This window comes from Saccostrea cucullata, unplaced genomic scaffold, assembly GCF_032062105.1.
Source record: "Saccostrea cucullata isolate Sc308-1 unplaced genomic scaffold, CSIRO_AGI_Scuc_v1 ctg371, whole genome shotgun sequence".
NCBI classification, from domain to species: Eukaryota; Metazoa; Mollusca; class Bivalvia; order Ostreida; family Ostreidae; genus Saccostrea; species Saccostrea cuccullata.
Genome location: NW_026923589.1, coordinates 195,001 through 216,758, shown reverse-complemented (window position 1 = coordinate 216,758; position 21,758 = coordinate 195,001). Strand labels below are relative to the sequence as shown.

General features: G+C 33.8%; 2 protein-coding genes and 1 pseudogene across 4 annotated transcripts in view; all 3 read left to right on the top strand.

Moving 5' to 3' along the window:
- The first annotated feature begins 977 nt into the window (after positions 1–977).
- LOC134264445 (cytochrome P450 2C37-like) overlaps positions 978–21,758 on the top strand; it is a 79,857-nt gene continuing 59,076 nt past the window's right edge. Inside the window, exon 1 of one of the 2 annotated variants that reach the window (XM_062746746.1) lies at positions 978–1,382. In XM_062746746.1, the coding sequence (XP_062602730.1) occupies positions 1,067–1,382 (316 nt within the window). In that variant the 5' untranslated portion in view covers positions 978–1,066. The remainder of the gene's footprint in view (positions 1,383–21,758) is intronic. The other variant, XM_062746745.1, reaches the window with a different exon arrangement.
- On the top strand, positions 2,806–11,763 carry LOC134264448 (cytochrome P450 2B4-like; annotated as a pseudogene).
- Positions 20,599–21,758, top strand: part of LOC134264447 (cytochrome P450 2B4-like) — an 11,594-nt gene continuing 10,434 nt past the window's right edge. Inside the window, exons 1-2 of one of the 2 annotated variants that reach the window (XM_062746750.1) lie at positions 20,599–20,914; positions 21,265–21,758. The exon at positions 21,265–21,758 is cut by the window's right edge and continues 19 nt beyond it. In XM_062746750.1, the coding sequence (XP_062602734.1) occupies positions 20,599–20,914; positions 21,265–21,758 (810 nt within the window). The remainder of the gene's footprint in view (positions 20,915–21,264) is intronic. The other variant, XM_062746751.1, reaches the window with a different exon arrangement.

Here is a 21,758-nt window from a genome sequence, read left to right as displayed (position 1 = left end):
CATAATTTGTTTTTTTTATGCAGATGTTTATCTGAAATTTGCTGTGTATTACTACTAAAATATGTACTAAATAATAGTGAAAATTTCAGAACGCAGTGATGTTTATTTTTCACACTAGACAACTTGTCAACGATTTTACGGGACAACCCTCGTAAGTCGAGTTATATTCAGGTTAACAATTTCTAGAGCTTCACTCCGACAAAATGGCGTTAACTTTTTGCGCCAATGTATCCGGAAACATAAAAGAATGAGATGTACCGTACAAAAAGAATATTTTTGAAAATTAAGAGAAAAGAAGGGAATATGACTATAACATATATTTAAAAGGGGACACAAGGATAAAGATTCTGATAATCAGAGAATAGATGCATCACCTGCAATTTATAAAACACTTTTCCTGGAAGTACGTCAAAGGTCAATGACAGTTTGACTGTACACAATGCTAATATTTTTCAACATGTTCTATTGCAAAACATAACCTATCTCTAAAATTCAAAAGAATATGTGCATATCGACACTATGGAGTATTTGAACAGAGGTGCATAGGTCAAGTCCAATGTAACAAGTCAGTAGCCCCGGTATTTTTACAAAACCATATTTCCAAGCAATTCATCCAAAAATCAAATCCCTACCTCTTACACCTTAGTCTGTGTGTCAGACTGAAAAACAGACAGACAAACAGACAGATGCCAGGAAAATGATCCCTAAGTGTCGCTCGCTCCGCTCTAAAAGCGCCACACAAAACAAATAAAGTAGAAAAATAGAAAGGAAAAAATAGAGTTATGGCACAGAAAAGCAACCATACAGCAAAGTTCAATGAATTTAGGACACCATATAAAGTATTTTGCACTATGTGGATGACATTGGCCATTGAAAGGTCAATATAATTTGTCGAGCATGATTAAGTATCTATAATCTTTGAGAAAATACACATAAGTTTTTTAACATTTATATTGGAGTATAAGCGGCCTTCGGCGTTGAAACTTCTAACCTTCAATTTTAGCACAGTAATGCAACCATACATTAGGAGTTCAATAAAAGTAGGTTACTATATACATTTTGCACTATGTGGGAGGCGTTAGCCATTGTTGCTGTATTACTTTCTTTAATATGGAGCCTAACTGGACGACCGAAAGGACTTCCGCCTGGTCCTACATGTTACCCCATCATCGGCAATGTCGGAATCTTCAAACCGTCAGAGGGTCTGAAAGCTCACAGGAGACTGAGGAAGATTTATGGAGACATCTATACCATAATGATCTTCCATAAACCTATAATATTTGTACACGGATTCGACAACATACGGGCATTACTGGTCAAACATGGCGATGCCACCTCTGAGAGACCAAGATCCCTTTCCAGTGATTTAGCTCAAGGAAATGGTAAAACAATAGCACATTAGTTTTAGATAACAATATGATGGATCTATGAAAAGACTAAGTCATACAGAGTACTGAGAGCCGGTATGGTTATAAAGAACCTTTAATTTTTTATGCGCCCTGATCGATAGATCCGAGGCGTATATTGTTTATGTCCTGTTTGTCTGTCTGTCTGTCTGTCTGTCTGTCTGTCTGTCTGTTTGTTATTTATTTTTGTTTGATTGTCTGCAAAGTTTAACCTTCGCCATAACTTTGAAAGATAGAGACTTCATACTTGGTATGCATATCCTATAAATCAAGTTTTTTCAAATGACACCAAGGTCAATGACCTTGTGACCTTAAATGTGACTAATATGCTAAAATTAGCTTTTTTTCGAAATTTGTTGCCGCCCGGCGCATAGTGTTTCACAAACACATCTTGTTTTTAATGAACACTAGATGAAATGCCGTGCAAGCGTTACAAATTGAATTAATAGAAACCATTTCCAACAGGAAATATATTGTAGTTTGTTTTTAATGACAGAATACAGTCTGATAGAAGGATGAAATACGTGATTAAAATCCTGCAAGAAGTAGATGTACGTCACCATCGACACCCACTTTTGTAAAAAACTTGAAAAAGAATAAAAAATTCACGTTTATCTGAAACCTGTTATAGAATGTTAAAGTTATTGATATTGTAATCCAGATATACTTATTTCATTTCCGTGAAGAATAAAAGCAGCGAATATTAACAATTTACCGATAAATTGATTTTTTTGAGGGGAGGATGGGTAAAAATTGATGTGTACTTGGGTCTTGGTTTGTAATTATAAAAGTACCTTATTGATATGTAAAAATTGTACTTTTTTACATATCAATCAATAAGATTTAATTGTATTTGAACAATACTTTTTCGTAATTTTTCTTTTTTATTGTAAGCAAGTTAATTACAAAGTTGTACGTCAGGTTCGTTGTCACAATACTCTCATTAAGGAAAATTTTACCAATTTTATAAGAGAAACATACATGTACTTAATTTATGTATATGTTATAGTCTTTCGATATATTGTATACAGGGTTATTTTAGCCCCGTGTTATTTTCGCTATTTTACACTTGCTTACACATTTGCCCCGTTTTAAATTCGCCCAGTCAAAGTTCTGTTTAAGAATTTATACTGTGTTCTTTGAATTTGCCCCCGCTTAATAGTCTTTCGATATAAAATATATTTATAACTTATAGTTTTATCAATGATTTACCCTTATTGCAATGACCATTCACAGAAGGGCTTTTTTATGTTGATGCAGCTATATCCCCCTTGTTTTTTTTCTTTTAACAACGGACCTGATGCTATATGCTGTTCTAGAAAAATCCATTTATATTGAGATCATCCTTCTGTATTATAAGTTTATTCAAAATTTTCTAATTTTTATTTCCTATAAAGGTGTGTTTTGGACATCAGGATCGAGGTGGAAAGAAACGAGAGCTTTTGCCCTGACGACATTACGAAAGTTTGGATTTGGGAGGCGTTGTTTGGAAAGCCAGATCATGGAAGAAGTAGATTGTCTGATGGAGAAATTGGAAGAAAATGAAAACGAGGCTTTTGACATTCAAAGTGTACTGAATGCATCCGTAGCTAATGTTATATGTTCGCTTTTATTCGGTAAAAGGTTTGAGTATGAAGACTCGAGATTCAAGCTTTTAATTGACCTGTTGTCCAGATCGTTCAGCAGTGTCACTTTATCTTCTCCAGTATTTCTTTTTCCATCTTTGCGGTACACTGGCATCTTTAACATTGACATATATTTGGAAAATGTTAATGCTTTGAGAGCATTTCTCACGGATATGATAGAGGAGCACAGAAGACATTTTGACGAGGACCACATCAATGATTTCATCGATGTTTTCCTTCTGGAACAAAAACAAAGATCAAACGAAATCAACAATATATTTACAGGTACATGTAATTCACATTTTTTAGCGTTACTACAGTTTGAAACACATTCATAATCAGTCAAAAAATGTCACTCCTCTTCTGTTGAAAAAAATTGGGTGAGAACTTTTTTTTTCAAAATTATGAATTACAATTGATTTTTTATCATGTTCATAACATTTGTGAATTTGACAAAGCAAATTTATCAACATTCAATTTAAAATAACGCTCAAAAGTTCCACTAGAAAACATATTTATGAAGACCTTTTCATGTGGTCAATCAAACTTTAGGGATTTCCTTTTATTTTAAAACCTATGCAATTGATTTGTACTTAAAAAAATGTTTGCCCTAGAATTCTGAACTGAAATTTTTATCATTATACGCCTGGAATTCTCAATTTATTTAAATGATATTTCTATAACAATTTTAAATGAAATCAAAAATTGCTGATATGTTGAAAATGTAAAAACAAAACTTTTTCTTGTCTTAGTGAGGAGTAAATAAGAGGCTTAATTGAACATTTATTGGAAACCGTTATGTATCTTAGTTTGTAAGGATTTTTATGATGTTTCGGAATCCAATATAGATTTTGCAATTCAAATTCATTCTGATTGTTTGGAATATTAAAAATATTCAAAACTGAAATATGATGTAGCAGAATTTCTTACCACTTGTAGAACTGAATCCAAGTTCCTCTAAAATACTTTTAATATAATGAGCCTTACAAAGATAATATTGCTACTTGCTACTTAACAGAGACCAGTACGTACTGATCACGGAATCAATGTAATTCTTTTTTCACCTCTGGATTATTAAATACATATGGGTAGATGGTTTTCATATTGCCCTTCGATCTTCTAATGCGCGATTTTAACATACGTCTAATATATTTAATACATTTTGACAAAGTGTTAAGGTCTTCTTTTTCATGTATAGCGCATTGCTATAATAGATTATGAATTCTGATGCCTCTTAAATTATAAATCCAAGATTCTCATTATCATATTTTCGTCACCAGTAACATCGTGTCCAGCAGGACTCTAGTTATAGGTTGAGGAAGATTATGAACACGATAGTTATGTTTCAGATATTCCGTATCAAGGCACTGTAAAGTATTTTTGTGATTAAAAGGTTTAGATGCAATGGTCGATGTATATTAGGAAATACAAGGTGTAGTCTTTAACTTGAAATATGAGTGACATACTTGATTCTTGTCCTTTTGTTCGTTAATGGTGCGGAAATTACCTAACTGTATATATGTTTTTTTTAATTATGAATCAATACAAATGTGACCATGTTATGTCCTATAAAATACAAAATATTACTATTTTAAAGCATCATTGATATAATACACGATGTTCTTTTTTTTTTTTACAGATGAAAATCTGAACCAAATTTTATTGGACTTCTTTTCCGCAGGAACTGAAACAGCGTCCACAACACTGAGATGGGCGTTTCTATTTTTATTCCATAATCCGCATTGGCTGAAAAAACTTCAAAAAGAAATTGATGACGTCATAGGTCAGAGACAACCAATGATGGAGCACAGGGATCAATTGCCACTGGTAGAGGCATTCATTCTGGAAACTCAGCGACTTGGAAATACTACACCTCTGACGGGTCCACATGCAGCCCAGGAAGACATCACGTACAACGGACACCTCTTTCCTAAAGGTGTCACAGTACTGTTTCTTTTGGATTCCGTATTAATGGATCCAGAAATATTTCCTGAACCTTCAAAGTTTAAACCAGAGCGGTTTTTAGATGACAACGGGATATGTCGTGGAGACCTTAAAGACAAGTTAATCACCTTTTCAGTAGGTAAGAATATGATTTTTTTTAAATATCCAAGAAAAATATATAGAAGAGGTATATATATCACTGACAATACATTAGATCTCACTGAGTGTTACTCAGAAATAACTATTTATCTATGAAAAATTTTATTGTTTTTATTCTAACAGGGCCGAGGATATGTCTAGGAGAAGCACTTGCCAAAATGGAGCTTTTCTTATTCTTCACCAGATTTTTACAGAAGTTTGAGATAAAACCAGAGGATCCCGAGTGTTTACCTTCTCTGGAGGGTGAACTTGGATTAACTTACACACCAAACCCGTTTAAAATGAGGCTTTTAAAAAGACAAAACTTCAAAAGTTAATCACATTGTAAATAGTTATAAGAAAACAATTTATTATTGAATATGAATATATTTACATTTCAAAATATTTTTGCATATTAGAAAATTAATTATTTTCTTATACGTTACCTAGATGAGCAAGATATTTTTACATTGTGTCGTCATAATACCGTTCTTGACTTCAAATTATAGTTTAAACTGTTTTGTAAAAAAAAATGATTGTTTAAATTTTTGGCAAGTCATCATACATGTTATGTAAATATAAGACATAAAGTTTTGAGGATGTCGAGGTACATGAATACAACGCTTTACGCCTGAATACATGTATCTCTCATTAACACTGTTATTCCAGTCATATAAATTCTCAAAATTGAAGTCATCTCCTAAGTATCTGCGATAATACTTTTCCCGTTATATATATTTGTAGATGATAATAAAAAAGATAAACATGAGCACGAGAAAAACGTATCTTGTTTACATTTCTCGAGTACGGTAAAACCCAACTATTACGTCACACATTTGCAAAATAAGCGAAATAAGACATATCTTCAAAATATTTCCGTCAACAAACATGTAAAATCATTTTTTGTGTTCTCTAATTCACAAAATACTACACCATGTACTGATCATGACCCGTTTTAGCTCACCTGAGCTGAAAGCTCAGGTGAGCTTTTCTGATCACATTTTGTCTGGCGTCCGTCTGTCTGTCCGTCTGTCCGTCTGTCTGTAAACTTTTCACATTTTCGACTTCTTCTCAAGAACCGCTGGGCCAGTTTCAACCAAACTTGCCACAAAGTATCCTTGGGTGAAGGGGATTCAAGTTTGTTCAAAGAAGGGCCACGCCCTAATTCAAGTGGAGATAATTGGGAATTAATGAAAATTTGGTGGCATATTTTAAAAATCTTCTTCTCAAGAACCACTTTGCCAGGAAAGATGAAACTTATGGGGAAACATCCTCAGGTAATGTAGATTCAAGTTTGTTCAAATCATGACCCCCGGGGATATGGCGGGGCCAAAATGGCCGACCAAAGTTTTACATAGAAATATATAGGAAAATTCTTTAAAAATCTTCTTCTCCAGAATGACAAGGCCATAATTCATCATATTTATGTGAAAGCATGCTCAGGTAGTGTAGATTCAAGTTTGTTCAAATCATGACCCCCGGGGGTAGGGCGGGACCAAAATAGCCGACCAAAGATTTACAAAGAAATATATAGGAAAAATCTTTAAAAATCTTCTGCTCCAGAATGACAAAGCCATCATTCATCATATTTATATGGAAGCATGCTCAAGTAGTGTAGATTCAAGTTTGTTCAAATCATGACCCCCAGGGGAAGGGCGTGGTCAAAATGGCCGACCGAACTTTTACAAAGAAACATATAGGAAAATTCTTTAAAAATCTTCTACGCAAGAATGACAAAGCCATAATTCATCATATTTATATGGAAGCATGCTCAGGTAGTGTAGATTCAAGTTTGTTCAAATCATGACCCCCGGGGGAAGGGCGGGGCCAAAATGGCCGACCAAAGTTTTACATAGAAATATATAGGAAAATTCTTTAAAAATCTTCTTCTCAAGAATGACAAAGCCATCATTCATCATATATATATGGAAGCATGCTCAGGTAGTGTACTTTCAAGTTTGTTCAAATCATGACCCCCGGGGTAGGGTGGGGCCAAAATGGCCGACCAAAGTATTACATAGAAATATATAGTAAATTCTTTAAAAATCTTCTTCTCAAGAATGATAAGGCCATACTTCATCATATTTATATGGAAGCATGCTCAAGTAGTGTAGATTCAAATTTGTTCAAATCATGATCCCCAGGGTAGGGTGGGGCCAAAATGGCCGACCAAAGTTTTACATAGAAATATATAGTAAATTCTTTAAAAATCTTCTTCTCAAGAATGATAAGGCCATACTTCATCATATTTATATGGAAGGCGGGGCCAAAATGGCCGACCAAAGTTTTTAAAGATATATATAGGAAAATTCTTTAAAAATCATTTTCTAAAAAATAGCAAATCCATGATTGGTCATGGGACTACTTTTGGATTTAAACTTTACAATAAATAGCCAATTTCTACTACCCATAGTGCTCAGGTGAGCGATGTGGCCCATGGGCCTCTTGTTATTATATTATACTACCCGTTCTTTACCCTGTATAAACTACGACTCGATCGACGCGCAGTGTAGGGAAACAGAAGAGTGGATCAGTATAATCCGTAATTTGATGATATTTGAAAGAAAGTTTGAATGTTTTAGATATTTTTACACAAGATGGTGTATTCAAACAAACAGTAAAAAATAATACAAATACTGTGGTTTCAATCTTGTTTTGTAAATATTTTATCAGAGATTATGGCGAAATTAAACTGAGTCACATGACCATTCATCCTTCGTCCCCTTAATATCCAGGCTTTGAGGTATCATTGATATCTGCTTTTTCAATAAAAATGGAACTTGTCAATTTACTACTTTTTCACACGTCATTTAAGAAATTATTTTGTTAAAAAGCATTCTGATTGTACACACAAGTACTCTAAAGTCGACATCAAAAATTGTGCCCTGTATTAGCAGACCTATTCTAGTTTTTTTATTCATATGAAGAAGCATTGTACAAAATCCTATACACGTATGTGGAAAGAAGACAACACTTGCTTTGGCCTTAAACTTGACATTTAGACGTATTCAATTAACAAATGGTCTTATGAACAACATACATTACTCGAGACAAAACTATTTGAATGTAGAAGCAAATGTTCTTATTTAAATTACATGGTATCATAATATTTCAGATAGTCAGCTTTGTGTGGAAGAGTTTATATCAATCGTTTTGGACATGTATTCATACAATAATTATCTGTAATAAAAATGTTCATCTTAATTGTTTTTATTAATCAAATTACAAGTTGAATATGAGTCCAAGAGTCAAAATATTTATTTTTATTTTTTTTACTTGAGATAATTTTGCAGTTAATTAAATTGACTATTTTAAATTTTTGAACCTTATTATTCTGGAGTTATTTAAGCAAATGAGAATTTCAAAAATGCAAACGTTAAGTTTGATACAATTTTATTGAGAAACTTCCAAATAAATGTAAAAACAATACATAAACTTTACGATGTAATGATTTATTGTAAATTTTTTTTCAGGATAGGTAATTTAATGTGTTCAGATTTTTTAATTTTCTTTAATCCCGAAAGCTAGCATCATTTACATGTATTGATGAATAACTTGAGGTATTTTCAGATTAACAATTTCTACAATTTTACTTCGACAAAATGGCGTTAACTTTTGGAGCCAATATATATCCGTTAACATACAAAATGTAATGGACCTTACAAAAAGAATTAATTTGAAAATTAAGACAAATGGAGGGAATATTACTATAATTTATATTTTACAGGGAACACATTTTGATAAATAGAGAGAAAATGCACAACATTACGGTTCCGCGTATTCCTGGAAATAGGCCAGAGGTCAATGTCAGTTTGACTGTACATAATGCTCATATTTTTCTTCATGTTCTATTACAAGTAGTGCATTTGCCAAATAACAAACATACCTCTAAAAATTCAAAGAATATGTGCAAACGACACTATGGAGTATTTTGAAAATTAGTTCGTAGGTCATTTCCAATGTCATAGTATTTTACAAATCCATATCTGTAAGCGATACATGAATAAAAGATTATAAAGTGTGACAGGCAGACAGACAGAGGCCAGGAAAAATGGTCCCTTAGTGTTGCTCAGCAATAAAAGCGACACGCATAATATAAAATATTATATAAAATAAGAATATAAAATAAAGTACAAAAACAGAAGGGAAAAAACTTAGAGTTTTGGCGAAGAAATGCAACCATACATCAAAGTTCAATGAATGTAGGACACCATATAGAATATTTTTTACTATGTGGGTAACATTGGTCATTGTAGTTGTATTACTGTGTTTGATATGGAGCCTGACCGGACGACCAAAAGGACTTCCGCCTGGTCCTACATGTTACCCCATCATCGGCAATGTCGGAATCTTCAAACCATCAGAGGGTGTGAAAGCTCACAGGAGACTGAGGAAGATTTTTGGAGACATATATTCAAAGTGCAACTTTTTTAATCAATGCTTTCATTTAAAAAACCAGTGTTTCGGTGGAAGGATTAAAGGACATTTAAATGTCGATATGCAGGAGATGTTGGAAGTTAATAGAGTGTAAAATTAATTCCTTATTTATTTAACATGTAGTGTGTTTGGTCAAATATATTTAAAAGGTTGTTACGTAAAAGATTTTGCTCTCCTCTTTTGATATTGATATCCCGAAATATAACATTTATATGTATACAAAAATATTCTCAAAAATAGACAAAAAGAGTTTTAAATCTACTATTTTAGCCTAATAGTATGCACAATGTTTTGAACTAAAATTAACTGATCCAAAAATCATTTTATATTTGGAAACATTTAGGTTTTTAGGTCATTAAAAACACACAGGTGACTTATTGGATCATCTCACCATGTGGGTCGTCTCTTCTAATATTCTTCTGAATTTCTCAACTAATTTCAGCTAAATTTGGTGTACATGTATAGCATTTCTAGGTAAAGTAGAATAAATATTTTTAATATCGTGGTCTGTTCTCTGAAGCCGGATTGATCGAACTTAAATTAACTGATCTAAAAATCATTTTAAATTTGGAGACATTGATTTTTTAGGTCATTAGAATCACACAGGCGCCTTACTGGGTCTTCTTCCGACGTGTGTAACCTTTTTAAAAAATATATTAATGTTCTTTTCCTGAAGTTTTCAAAAAATTTCAACTTCATTGCTGTGTAACATTTCTTGGTAAAGGAGAATAAATAGTTTTAATACCATGTTTTCTGCACTCTGAGGCCCGATAGATCGGGCTGAAACCATTAAATCTTAATTATTGATTAAATATTTTTTATTTACATCTAAACATTAACTCATCAATCGGTTTATTCTTGTTAAATTCATAGTCCTAGGGTATAGGATTCTGGACAAAGCGTTGGGGTCTATTGATGGTATTGTAAAGATGCATTAATTCCTTTAAAATCTTTCCTATTTTTCTAGGTAAAAAGCTATAGTACAACTATCATCATCTATCAATTTACAGTGGCGTAGCATCGTTTTTGAAAGTGGGGGGGGGGGGGGGGGGGGGGCAGCCAGAGAAATTTTTTTTTACTTACCTGAAAAGTTGAAAAAAAGGCAAGAGTTGCCCAAAGTCGAAAATCCTAGTTCGTGGGGGGGGGGGGGGGGGGGGGGGGGGGGGGATAGGTAAACTTTTTTCACAGTGTCATCTACTTTTAGTACCAATTCTAATACTACATTTTCGTTACATCACTAAAAGTCTATCAGTGGGGGGCCAACCAAGCTTGCAATTACCATTTCCTATAGTTCAAGTAAGGTTCCCCTGTTGCTACGCCCCTGATTTATTTTGCCTTCGTATATAATTTATCAAATTGCCATTCCTAGGTAGCATAATAGTAAGGGCCTCTTGTTAAATGCAGTACATGAATACGTCTACTTTTACAGCCGAAAATCTGAACCACGTTTTAAGAAACTTCTTTGCGGCAGGAACTGAGACTACTTCCACAACACTTAAATGGGTCCTCTTGTACTTGATCGATTATCCACAATGGTAGAAAATCCTCCGGAGGGACATTGATGACGTCATCGGTCAAGGTCAGCCTTAGACGGAACAGAGAGACAAACTGCCCAGGGTAGAAGCATTCATTTTGGAAGTTCAGCGCCTGGCAAATATTATTCACATGAATTTCGTGTACGATGGACATCTCTTTCCCAAGAGAGTCTATGTATTTTGTGTTTTAGATTCTGTTATGTCGAATCCTGAAAATTTCCCTGGCCCTTCAAGGTTTAAACCAGAAAGGTTTTTTAAATGGAAAAGGAATGTTGTCAAAAAGAGCAGAAAAATAAACTTTCAACAGGCACAGAAAGTATTTATGGTGAAAAATTTGATGATTGAGTACAACAAGAGGAAAATTTGAACAAAAAATAACATTTAACCGTGTCAATTATTTCTTTCAAAGTGTACAGTTCTATATGATATTACTATATCATAAAGATATAACGATTTCTTCTGAATTAAAGGTAAATATACCTTAAATTTATTTACACCGGACGCAGAGTCTGTTTGGAAGAATTGCAGGCCAGAATGGAGCTTTTCTTATTCTTTACATGATTTCTACAAAAGTTTGAGATAAAACCAGAGGATTCCGAGTGTTTGCCTTCTCTGGAGGGAATATCGGGAATAACGCACATGCCGAAAGCCTTTAAAATGAGACTTTTGAAACGTTAAATTTACATCACGGTTATAAGATGAAGAGGGCAGAATTTCTTATTGTTTTTTTTATATTTTTTCTTGCAAGTAAACATAGAAGTAGTTACGAGTGGTTTTGACATTAATTGTTGGATTAATGCATTAAAAGTATTCTTTGAGTATGCATGAGCTGCGGAAAGAATGAAGACGTTAAAGCAAATCTGACAATTACTTTTTCGTTATTTCCCGATCATGACAAGGACCATACTGCGGTTTGACCTGTCGGCAGGGGATGCTCACTCCTCCATGGCACTTGATCCCACTTCCAATGTTTTGGCGGTCCGTGTTTGCTCTGCTTCTATTTTACATCGCCTTATGGACTTTTGATTTTTAATACTGTTCGTTATCTCTATTTTTTTTTTAAATTTTACAGTCATACTGAAACATTAAAAAGCATAACATAAAATTAAAAGGCAGCAGCTCTGTAAAATAAAGGCCTCACTATATTATTCCCAGGAAAGGATCTCTTAGCTTACTATTTGATTTCCCCATAACCTAAAGGCCTTTAAAGGAAAGATAAATATATTTTCTTTCACGTTATCATGGGTTGGATTTTCTTCAATAAGGGGTTTGCATAAATAACATTTTGATATTTAAAAGCGATAATACAGGTTATATAAGGTTTGAAAAATGAGGAAAAAAAATTGGTAAAATACGAACTTATTTGTTATTTGTGTTACATACAACTATAAACCTCAACAGTTGCTATTATTGAGACGATACCTTTAAAATTAATTTGTTGAAACACATTCTGATTGCACACACAGGTACTCTGAAGTTGATATCAAAAAGATGCTTGAGTTTCTGATTGACAATATGTATGTGGTTTTTGGAGACCAGGTCTTCCAATAATCTATTGGATTTCCCATGGGTACCAATTGCGCTTCATTATTGGCAGACCTTTTTTGTATTCATGTGAAGCAGAATTTATGCAAAATCTTATGCGTAAAAAAAAACACTTGCTGTGGCCTTCAACTCGACATTTAGATCTATCGACGACTTACTGTCAATTAACAATGGTAATTTCATTTCCTACGTCGATACGATATACCCTGGTGAGCTTGAGATAAAAGATACCACAGAGTCTGACACATCTGTTTCATACTTGGATATTGTACTTGAAAGGGACGTTATTGTAATCTAACCACCAAGCAATATGATAAACTTGATGACATTAACTTTTCTATCGTCAACTCCCCTTACTTATGCAGCAATATACCTTCCTAACAATGAAGTGTATATATCCCAGTTGATTGGATTCGCAAGCGCATGCTCTACATGTGAACAATTTCTAAAACGAAGTAAATTATTGAGAAGCAAGTTGATGAAACAAGAATATCATCAGTCTCGTTTTAAGTCATCATTTCGTTAGTTCTATGGTCGATACAACGACCTTGTCAGCAAATAATATTTATCATTAAGTCAAATTCTGACTGACGTTTTTCATACTATAAGTTTTAGTCCATTTTTTATACATTGAATTGACGACGGATTTTTTCCCGTTAATTCCCGATTATGACAAGGAGCACACAGCGGGTGTGACTGGTCAGCAGGGAATGCTCACTCCATGGCACCTGATCCCACCTCTGATGTTTCGGAGGTCCGGTTTCCTCTGCTCCTATTTTGTATTGTTTATGGACTTTGATATTGAATACTGTCATCTCCATATCTTTTTTTCATTGATTCAGATAAATAATTACCGGTTTAAAGTTGTACTTTTGACAATGTGTGGTTACACATGGTGCTACTTCCATCTAAGAGAAAATTCGTCAGTGAAGTATATTTCCATTAACAAGGAGCCAACTCTAACGTATAAGATATATTATTTTCATTCATCATCACATCATGATAACTTGAAAGCTTCTAATAGAGTAAATAGAATATTTTCAGAATTATTTTGTTATCAGATGATTCCTTAACCCATTTATTTGCAAACTTCACTTGAAAATCATTAAAACAATGAATGCTGACAAATAAATTCTGTCATGAGTCTTTAAATTAAATATTTCTAATGGTTTCTTCAATTTTGGCTTTTTAAAATATAATTTATTTGTTGTTGAAAAAAAATGTTTTTAAGACAAATAAAGTGTAGACGTATGAAACTCTATGCGAGAATTTTCAGGTCAAAAATTGCATGAAAAGATAAAAAACTTATTTCCTTTATGAAGTATCTATTTCAGATCGTCGGCTGATTATGTCAGACTTGTAGCATTAGCTATGGAGACATCTTACAGTCACAAATTTTTATAAAAATATATTCATGGTAATTGTTTTTTCTCTTCATTATAATTTTGTTAAACAGAAATATATTTAATTTTATTACCGGTATATTTTCTTCTAATGGTGTGTCAGAACTGCCTGTGAATAACAGCAATAACTATGTCTTATACAGCACTGTGGGTCAATTAGGCCCTATAAATTTTTTTGCATTGCATCAACATTATCAGAGTATGATTTAATTTGATGGTTTTATAGTAGTTTGAGCAAAGGTCAACTACATGTATAAAAAAAATGCATTATATTGGTTGCAATTTTATACTATATTATATAAAATGCATAATTACATTTTCAATAATGGATCCTTATTAATGTCAACGATATATTATGTATAGGAATCATTTTTATTTGCTCGATTTAAATTGTCTGCGTGGGACGGGAGTAGAGTCTCTGCTCTAGAGTCACGGAGTAAAGAGTTGATCATTACATCGGGGGTTCGAATCCCACTGTGAAACGCATGCAGTGACCGGTCCTTCGGATGAGACCGTATAAACTGATGTCCCGTGTCGCAGTAGGTACTAGCACGAAGAAGATCCCTCACTGCTCATTAGCCCTGATTACCGGGTATTGGTAATAAATTTGCAGCCCCTCAACGACATATGGTGGCGTCTCGGTATTAGTGAAATATAGAGGGACATTAAACGCACAAATCTTTAAACAGAAAGTAACTATACGAAAATTTATTATATAGGTGAGTTTTATTGAGGATCCATTTCTGGAAAAGTGAAAATGATGTTTTAATTTTTATTTTTTTTTTACAGCATAGAAAGCTGAAGATAAGCAGTCAAGGTGACCAGACGTGTTTTTTACAGCTCCTGCATTTCTTATCTATACTTAGCAATTACAATGGAATAATAATGAGTTTGAGTGATAGTTCTAACCTTTTCAAGTCACTTTTGGACTCATTTACTGGATTTTCAAGATCATTTAGTGTAAATAATGAGCTGCTAAATGAATCTGTGAAACTAGATCTAGATGCACCAGATTTCCTCCAAGTTAAGGAAAATCAGAGGAGTGTCACAATAACTTTCAATGGGGACAAGTACCCCATCATCTTGGATCTACTACAGAGAGAACTTGTGCTGTTTAAAAACCGTGAAAAAAGAAGACATGGATCTATATATAAATCTCACGACGATTCTGTCACAGTCACCATTTATGAGAAAACAAATACCCTTCACATCCAAGGAGACTCATATTTCTCTTGGTGCCAGGGATTTCTCAAGAATTTGAAGACCTCTGATGAAAATTTAGAGACAAGATGTAAGACCATAGAGGAAACATCTCCGCAGTGCACATCAACTCCTAAAAGTAAGTCCCAACAAATTGATGAAGACCCCCAAATGAATTGTCATCATTGCATTGACAGTGCAAAAATCATTAAGGAACTCTCAGACACTGTCCAACTTCTGTCACAAGAAGTCAGTGATCTTAAACAGCAATTAAATGCATCGAGGAAGGTCGCATCTCTTCTAACAAAAGGTACCCAAACAGCTCCAAACAGGACAAAGGAGAAAGAGACATCAACAGAAGGAATTAAAATTCCTGGGCCAGGTGTATCAAGGCATAGTCAGTATGACATTAAAGTGCCCCTAACCAGTAGTAGTACCATGACGGATATCACCGAGCCTCCTGAGATCAAGATTGTTCCTGCTTTGCCCAATCCCACAGATCAACCTGGAAAGAAACCAAAGGACAAATCTGTCCTCATCATAGGGAGCTCCATTTTACAAAGGATCCGTACCAGAGGATTGCATTCTAGTGTACAGGTCAGCACAAACCGAGGAGCAACCATCTCTAACATAAGGACAAAACTTACAAAAATGGATGTGTCATCATATAAAAATATTATTGTTTTAGCTGGTGGAAATGATGTTTCAAGGCGGCGTAATGCAGAGGGCATTGAACATGATTTTGCGGAAATAATCGCGGACCTCCAACATCGGAATCCCAGTGCACGTGTGTTTATTTCAGAAGTGTTGGCTAGGCGAGATACCAATGTCAGTGATGTTAATGCAATTATTAAAGATGTGTGTGAAATGTATGGTGTCACTGTGATCCCTACTTCAGAAATCTTTGGAGATGGAAAGTTCAAACAGGGATACTACTGGAAAGATGGAATCCACCTGTCAGACAGAGGTACCGCAGCACTGCTGAAAATCTACCAAGGATATGTGAATATTCTGAAAAAAGGAAATGTGCGCGACAATGTCAAAATAAATACAACATCGGCTGGCAATGATTCCTTCCGTTCAACCTTCTGCTATTTCTGCGGGGAAAGTGGTCATATATCGCGATACTGCAGGCATGGGAGAAAGCTGGACTGTTGGAACTGTGGAGAGCTAGGACACAAAACCAAGCTCTGCCCGCATAGCCACTAGGAAACGGGCAATGAAAGTGTAGCCGTTACCTATTCCCGTGGGATAATTAATGACAATAATGTATATTCTCTTCTTAATAGGTTATGCTCGGAATGTAATGAGGGTTATTGTTTATGTCGTGATAATGAGTATTCATGTGCATTTGTTCCGAATTCTAGTATTAAGTCAAACACGTTAACTAATTCTTATAAATTTACTAAGGCTTATAGAAATATCAATAGTTCTACTGTCAAGAAGGTTTCACAATCAGACGAATCTAATGTGTTTGTAACCGAAAGTAAAAATATAACAAGCAATAATGAATTTGGTTTGATGAAAAAAGGTTTAAAATTTGGAAACCTTAACATTTGCCACCTAATGCCAAAAATTGAAGAAATTAAAATTATGCTTCAAAACAAACAATCTCTTAATATTCTAGGACTTTGTGAAACCTTTTTGAATGAAAATATTAGTGATTCTGAGTTAAATATTGATGGCTTTGAAATGGAAAGGAAGGACCGCACTTTGAGGGCAGGTGGTGGAATTGTTGTATACATTTCTAAAAATATAAAATACAATCGCAGAACTGATTTTGAAATTGGTAATATTGAAACAATTTGGCTAGAATTAAATACAAAGAATTCTAAACCAATTTATTACTGTTCAGCATATCGTCCACCATCTGCTCCCTCCTGCTGGGCGGAGGACCTAGCTAGAGAGATTAACCGTGCCTCCTGCTGTGACGATGCAGAAATTATCTTAACAGGTGACTTTAATGTAGACTTATTCAAAGAACCCCCACAAAGTTGGACATATGCTCTAGAGGAGTTTGGTTTTTCACAATTAATTACAGCACCAACCAGAGTAACTAATACCTCAAGTACCTTAATAGATCACTTCTACACCAATAAACCAGATAACATGTGTGAAGTAAATGTACCTTTTATAGCCATCTCTGATCACTACCCAATATGTGCCACTAGAAAAACAAAATGCATGCAACAAAAAGGAAAACACATAGAAATTCAGTATAGAGACTTCAAAAAGTTTGATGAAAATAAATTCCTCCAAGACTTAAAAGATGTAGACTTTAGCATTCTCCTCCTGTTGCATGACCCTAATGAAATACTAACTGCATTCTATGAATTATTCAATAGCGTACTTGACCAGCATGCTCAGATTAAAACCAAACGAGTAAAGAGTGAAATTCGTCCTAAATGGTTGACACAAGAAATAAACAATGCTAGACACTTACGTGACTCTTACCACAAAGAAGGAGATATGGAGAACTATCGACTCTATCGAAACAAAGTTAGACTTCTTATAGACAAATCAAAATCTTCTTACTATAAAACAGCGATTGAACAAAGCTCAAATCCCAAAGAAATGTGGAACTATCTTAATCAATTAACATGTAATTCAAAGAACATAACTCCATCTCATGTATTTTCTGATGGGGAAATTGTTGATAATCTACAGGATATTGCAAATACTTTTAATACCCACTTCACAGATGTCTCTAACAAGCTTCTTTTGGAAATGCCTAAACATGATTATGATCCTAATATATTATGTAATTTTGTTAGGTCTAAGCTTGATGAGGAAACCTTCTTTACTATTCATCAAATTGAGGAAAGTGAAGTTTTTAACATGTTAAATTCTCTAAATGTCAATAAATCAGCTGGCATTGACTTTATTGGGCCGCGTCTTTTGAAAGTCGCATCTAAATATATATGTAAACCTATAACTCATCTTGTTAATGCTAGCATAGTAAGTGGTATTTTCCCGACAAATTTAAAACAAGCCAAAGTAACACCTATTTTTAAGAAAGGTGACAAAGCTGACCCGAATAATTATCGTCCTATTTCTATTCTACCAACTGTATCTAAATTGATAGAAAAACATGTAGCTAAGCTAATACAAAATTTCACTAATGAATTCGATCTTCTAACACAATCCCAGTCGGGATTTAGGGCACTCCATTCTTGTCAAACTTCCCTTACAAAACTAACAGAAAGTTGGCTTAATGCAATGGATCGTGGTGAACTAATTGGAATTACATTTATAGATTTTAGTAAAGCATTTGACTTGGTGAATCATGACATTCTTCTAGAGAAATTAACCCATTACAAATTTGACCAAACAGCTATAAAGTGGTTTAAATCATATCTTTACAATAGGACCCAGTGTGTTAAATTTGGAACATGTGTCTCCAATACTCTACCCGTCACAGCAGGAGTACCACAAGGGTCAATTTTAGGTCCACTTTTATTTTTATTGTACATAAACGACCTTCCTTTACATGTAAACAATTCAAATATTGATATGTTTGCTGATGATGTTACTTTGTACTCTAATAATCATAATGCAAGATGTTTAGAAAATACACTAAATTCAGATCTTTGTGAAATTGAGAAATGGTGTGCTCAAAATCAAATGGTATTAAATGTAGATAAAACGAAATGTATGTTAATGGGAACACAACAAAGAAAATCAAAACTAGAAAATCCAAATTTACAACTTTATGCCTCAGACAAAACAATTGAAATGGTTGAAACTGAAAAAATTCTTGGTGTACATATTAATGATAAGTTACAGTATGCGAATCATATTGATTCGGTTTGTAAAACTTTAAATTATAAGTTATTTACTCTTCGTAGGATTAAAAAATTTCTCCCTCTTCATACCAGGAAACTATATTACAATGCTTATATTTTACCATCTATTAACTATTGTTTGACTGTTTGGGGTAATGCCCCTAAGAAGGACATGGACAGACTATTTAAACTACAAAAAAGGGCAGCAAGGATTATTCTTGATGCAAGTCCTGATTCTTCATCTAAACCACTATTTGAGAAACTTGGATGGTTAACTATTTATGAGCTAGTTGATCTGTACGAATACATATTATTATACAAAATTTTCAGCGGAATGACTCCCGAATATCTTCATAATTTATTTGTATTTCATTCTTCAACTTCCTATAACCTGCGATCTGAAACTAATTACGATCTTAAATTACCAAAATTTCATACAAACTTATTCAAGACCTCTTTTCAGTACTCAGGTGTACATCTATGGAATAAACTTCCACAATACATTAGACTCTCTCAATCTTTACAAGCATTTAAACGTAATGTAGAAAATTACATTATCAGCTGTCGCTCAATTATTTGAGCATATGTTTATGATCGTCATATTTCTGTATTGTCATATTTCTGTACATGGACACTGTATCCATAATTTGTGATTGTATTTCCTATTATATATGATGAATTGTATCTTGTATCTTTTTGTAATTGATGTATAGAGGGCCCTGGGGAAGAATAGTGCATGCACTAACCAGGTTACCTTCTTTAAATAAAGTTTTATTATTATTATTATTATTATTATATAAGCAAAACAAAACTATGTCGTCAACGTCATAGATTGCATTTTAATGTATACATATGTACTTGCTTCCATTACACATACATACAAGAATAGATATTATCTCAGGTTTTATAGAGAAGTGTAAATGCATATCTGTTTTTAAAAATAACGTTCATCTTCATTTTTCATTACAAATTCTTTTTTTAAAAAGAACATAATTGCAACGGTGTGTTCAAACAAATTTTAATAATGCGCTAACGTTGGTAGCGTGGAATTCTTCAAAAATTCATATTTTTTTAATTTCCTCAATCCTCTACCACTGGGATCATTTACATGTTATAATACATAACTTGTGTTACATTCAGATTAACAATTTTGTAGAATTTCATAACGATAAAATGGGGTTCACACTTGGAGCCAGTGTATCCAGAAACTTTAAAAATGTTTTTTTCATTTAAAAAAATGTATTTGAAAATTAAGACAAATGGAAGGAATTTCGGTATTATTATAGTATTCATTTCACAGGGAACACAAATATAAAGCACATATCCAATTTATTAAGAAAATATAACAGTTTGGCGTATTTTTAAAAACAGTTCTCAGTATATAAAGTGTGACAGACGTACAAACGGACAGACAGACAGACAAATGTCAGGGAAAATGAGCCCAAGTGTCACTCTGCTCTATAGGCAGAACAAGAAGATAAATTAGAAAACGGGATAAAAAATAATTAGTTTTAGCTCGGAAATGCAACCATACATTATGGTTCAATGAATGTAGGGCACCATGTAGAACATTTAACATTATGTGGGTAATATTGACCATTGTTGTTGTCTTAGTCTCTTTGATATGGAGCCTGACCGGACGACCAAAAGGACTTCCGCCTGGTCCTACATGTTACCCCATCATCGGAAATGTCGGACTCTTCAAACCGTCAGAGGCTGTGACAGCTCACAGGAGACTGAGGAAGATTTATGGAGACATCTATACCATAATGATCTTCCATAAACCTATCATATTTGTACACGGATTCAACAACATTCGGACGCTACTTGTTAAACACGGGGATATTTTCTCTGAGCGACCAAGGTCTCTTGCCACTGATCTTGTTGAAGGAAATGGTAAAATTTAAAGTACATTTCTGTTTCTTCTAGAATATGAAAGTCACGTCTTTTGCAGTTCATCTTCAAGCTATTGAAACCGGTGGCGATTTGTACACAACAATAATTTACTTTTATTATGGATGAATTTGTCACCGTGTGCATTTAAATATGTAAAAGGTTTTTTTTTCAAATTTATTTTTCTGATCATTACAGAATTTTGATAAAATCAATTAATTTAATGAAAGCAAATAGTTAAAGCATAACAATTGAAGGTTTTCACGTCCTACATGATCATTTAGATTTGATTTGATTTAAAATTTTATCAACATTCTCAATACCTGGATCGCAATTTCTGACTACCTTTCTAGGTGTGATATGGTCATCAGGTCTGATTTGGAGAGAAACAAGATCGTTTGCACTGATAACGTTGCGTAAATTGGGATTCGGCAGACGTTCCATGGAAAGCCAAATAATGGAAGAAGTAGACTGCTTGATGGAGAAATTGGAAAAATATGAAAACGAGGCTATTGATATTCAAAATGTACTGAAAGCATCCACAGCTAATGTTATCTGTTCGCTTTTATTCGGTAAAAGGTTTGACTATGATGACACAAGATTCAAGCGTTTAATGTATCTGTTGTCCAAATCGTTCAGCAGTGTCACTACAGCTTCATCAGTTTTTCTGTTTCCATCTTTACGCAACATCAAGATCTTTAACATTGATCCGGTTTTAGAAAATATTCGTGCTACAAGGACATTTCTTGATGAAATAATAGAGGAGCATAGAAGACATTTTGACGAGAATCACATCGATGATTTCATTGATGCGTTTATTCTGGAACAAAAACAAAGATCAAATGAA